Source organism: Corvus kubaryi, unplaced genomic scaffold (assembly GCF_017639235.1).
Source record: "Corvus kubaryi isolate FWS band 111438036 unplaced genomic scaffold, C.kubaryi_AGA036_p1.0 37265, whole genome shotgun sequence".
Taxonomy (NCBI): Eukaryota; Metazoa; Chordata; class Aves; order Passeriformes; family Corvidae; genus Corvus; species Corvus kubaryi.
In genome coordinates, this window is record NW_024581080.1 from 1,639,928 (window position 1) to 1,642,004 (window position 2,077).

Here is a 2,077-nt window from a genome sequence, read left to right on the forward strand (position 1 = left end):
AATCCCAGATTTCCATAGGAAATCCCAAATTTCCTTAGGAAATCCCAAATTTTTTTAAGAAATCCCAAATTCCCTTAGGAAATCCCAAGTTTCCTTAGGAAATCCCAGATTTCCTCCTCGGAACTCCCCGTTCCTCACCCAAGGCCAGGCTGGATGGGATTTGGAGCCACCTGGGATCACGGAATTGATCCCTTCCCATGGAAGTGCTTGGAACCAGAGAATCCCTGAATCCCTTGGGACCCCAAACAATTCCATGGCTCTGTGATTGAACTTTCCTGGAAAACAGGGATTTTCAATGATAAAACAGCAGAACCGGGAAAATCCATTCGGCATCCTTGTTGTTTTCTAGGACTGTCTGAATTAGTGGGAAAAGTTTGGGAAATTCTTGGGAAAAGACTGGGAAATTCTTGGGAAAAGATCCTTTTCCTCTTCTTTTGTGCCCTTTTCCCGGTGTTATTCCTGGAGAATTCCGTTTTTTTGGAAGCAGGTGAAGCTACAACACACGGCAATGAGCCAATTCCCAAAAAACAGAGCTTCACTTTCCCGCTCCCAACGACATTCCCGAACATTAATTCCACCCCAAACTCCACGCACGGCTCGAAACATTCCCCCAAAATTCGGGATCCGCCTTCCTGCCAGCGTGAGCTGCTGTTGTTTTTTCACGTCGGGAATTCCAGAGCGTTTTATCCGCTGGGATTTCCCTTCTTCGGGCGGAAGGAGTGCTGGGATCGACACCGAGCCGTGCCCTAAATCAAATCCCTCCTGATGGGAGAGAATTTACTGAAATCCTTGCAAGGAGTTTCAAAGATAAACCGGGATTTTCCTGGAGTTTCAGTGCTTCCAGAGAGTTCTTTATTGAGTCTTATCAGAGGAACAGAGCCACCAGCGTGACCCAGGTACAGCATGGAAGGAAGGAAAGTAGGAATGAGTCCAATTATCAAGATTTACACAGCCTTCTAAAGATATTTTAACCAATAGTTACTAAAAACGTGCATTATTTTCACTTTCCTACCCGTTATTCAGTAACACGGGCAGGAACTGCGGAATTCTCTATCCAATCATCCCAAACCACTTTTACTGCAGAACGTGGAGTGGTAGAAGAAGGAGAAGAAGGTTTAGAGAACAACAACAATCCTCCACTTGGATCTTTTTTACTCTCATCTCTTTACTACAAAGAGAAGCCCAAAACCTCTAAATTTCCACCCTGTGCCAATCTCCCATCGTCGTCCATCACCTCATTCCCACCTCTGCATTTTCCAGTTCTTGTCTGACTGCTGCTAATTTTTTCCAAGGTTTGAAGCTAAACCAGCGTTGTTCAGGGGGGGTAAAAACCCTTAAAAACAGGCAGAGAAATATTCTCGGCGCTCTGCGTTCGTACAGGGATGATTCCCGTTTTCCCTGTTTTCCCTGTTTTCCCGCAGGAATACTGTGCCACCAGGTGGTCGGTGCTGCGGCAGCGCTTCGAGCGCGGGCTCTACGCCTCGCACGCGGACCTGCACCGCCTCAAGTGAGTCCGAGCCCGGCCCGGGCCCGCTCCGGGCATCCCGGGCAGTGGGGGGAAAACTGGGAAAAGCCTGGGAATTCTGTGTTTGGGTGTGCCTGGTGGTCATGGGAATGCTGAGCTGAGCTGATCCCGCTGTTGCTGCCTGATCCTGCTGTGCTGGCTGAGCCCTCTGATCCCTCTGTCCCCCTCAGTGACCCCCACTGACCCTCACTGACCCCTCTGTCCCCCCCTGACCCCCACTGTCCCCACTGTCCCCACTGTCCCCACTGTCCCCACTGACCCTCAGTGACCCCTCACTGACCCCTCTGTCCCCCTCTGTCCCCCTCTGTCCCTCACTGACCGCCACTGACCCCTCTGACCCCTCTGACCCCACTGTCCCCACTGACCCCCTCTGTCCCCTCTGTCCCCCTCTGACCCCACTGACCCCACTGACCCCTCTGTCCCTCACTGACCCCTCTGACCCTCAGTGACCCCTCTATCCCCACTGTCCCCACTGATCCCACTGACCCCCTCTGTCCCTCACTGACTGACCCCCTCTGACCCCTCTGTCCCCTTCTGTCCCTCACTGACCCC

At 51.9% G+C, this 2,077-nt stretch overlaps 1 protein-coding gene across 4 annotated transcripts in view; it reads left to right on the top strand.

Annotated features, from left to right (window-relative positions):
* The window catches only part of ENTPD4 (ectonucleoside triphosphate diphosphohydrolase 4), a 15,099-nt gene that overhangs the window by 10,075 nt on the left and 2,947 nt on the right, over window positions 1-2,077 (top strand). For all 4 annotated transcript variants that reach the window (XM_042024793.1, XM_042024795.1, XM_042024796.1 and 1 more), the window contains one exon: window positions 1,422-1,507. In XM_042024793.1, coding sequence (XP_041880727.1) covers window positions 1,422-1,507 — 86 coding nt within the window. The remainder of the gene's footprint in view (window positions 1-1,421; window positions 1,508-2,077) is intronic.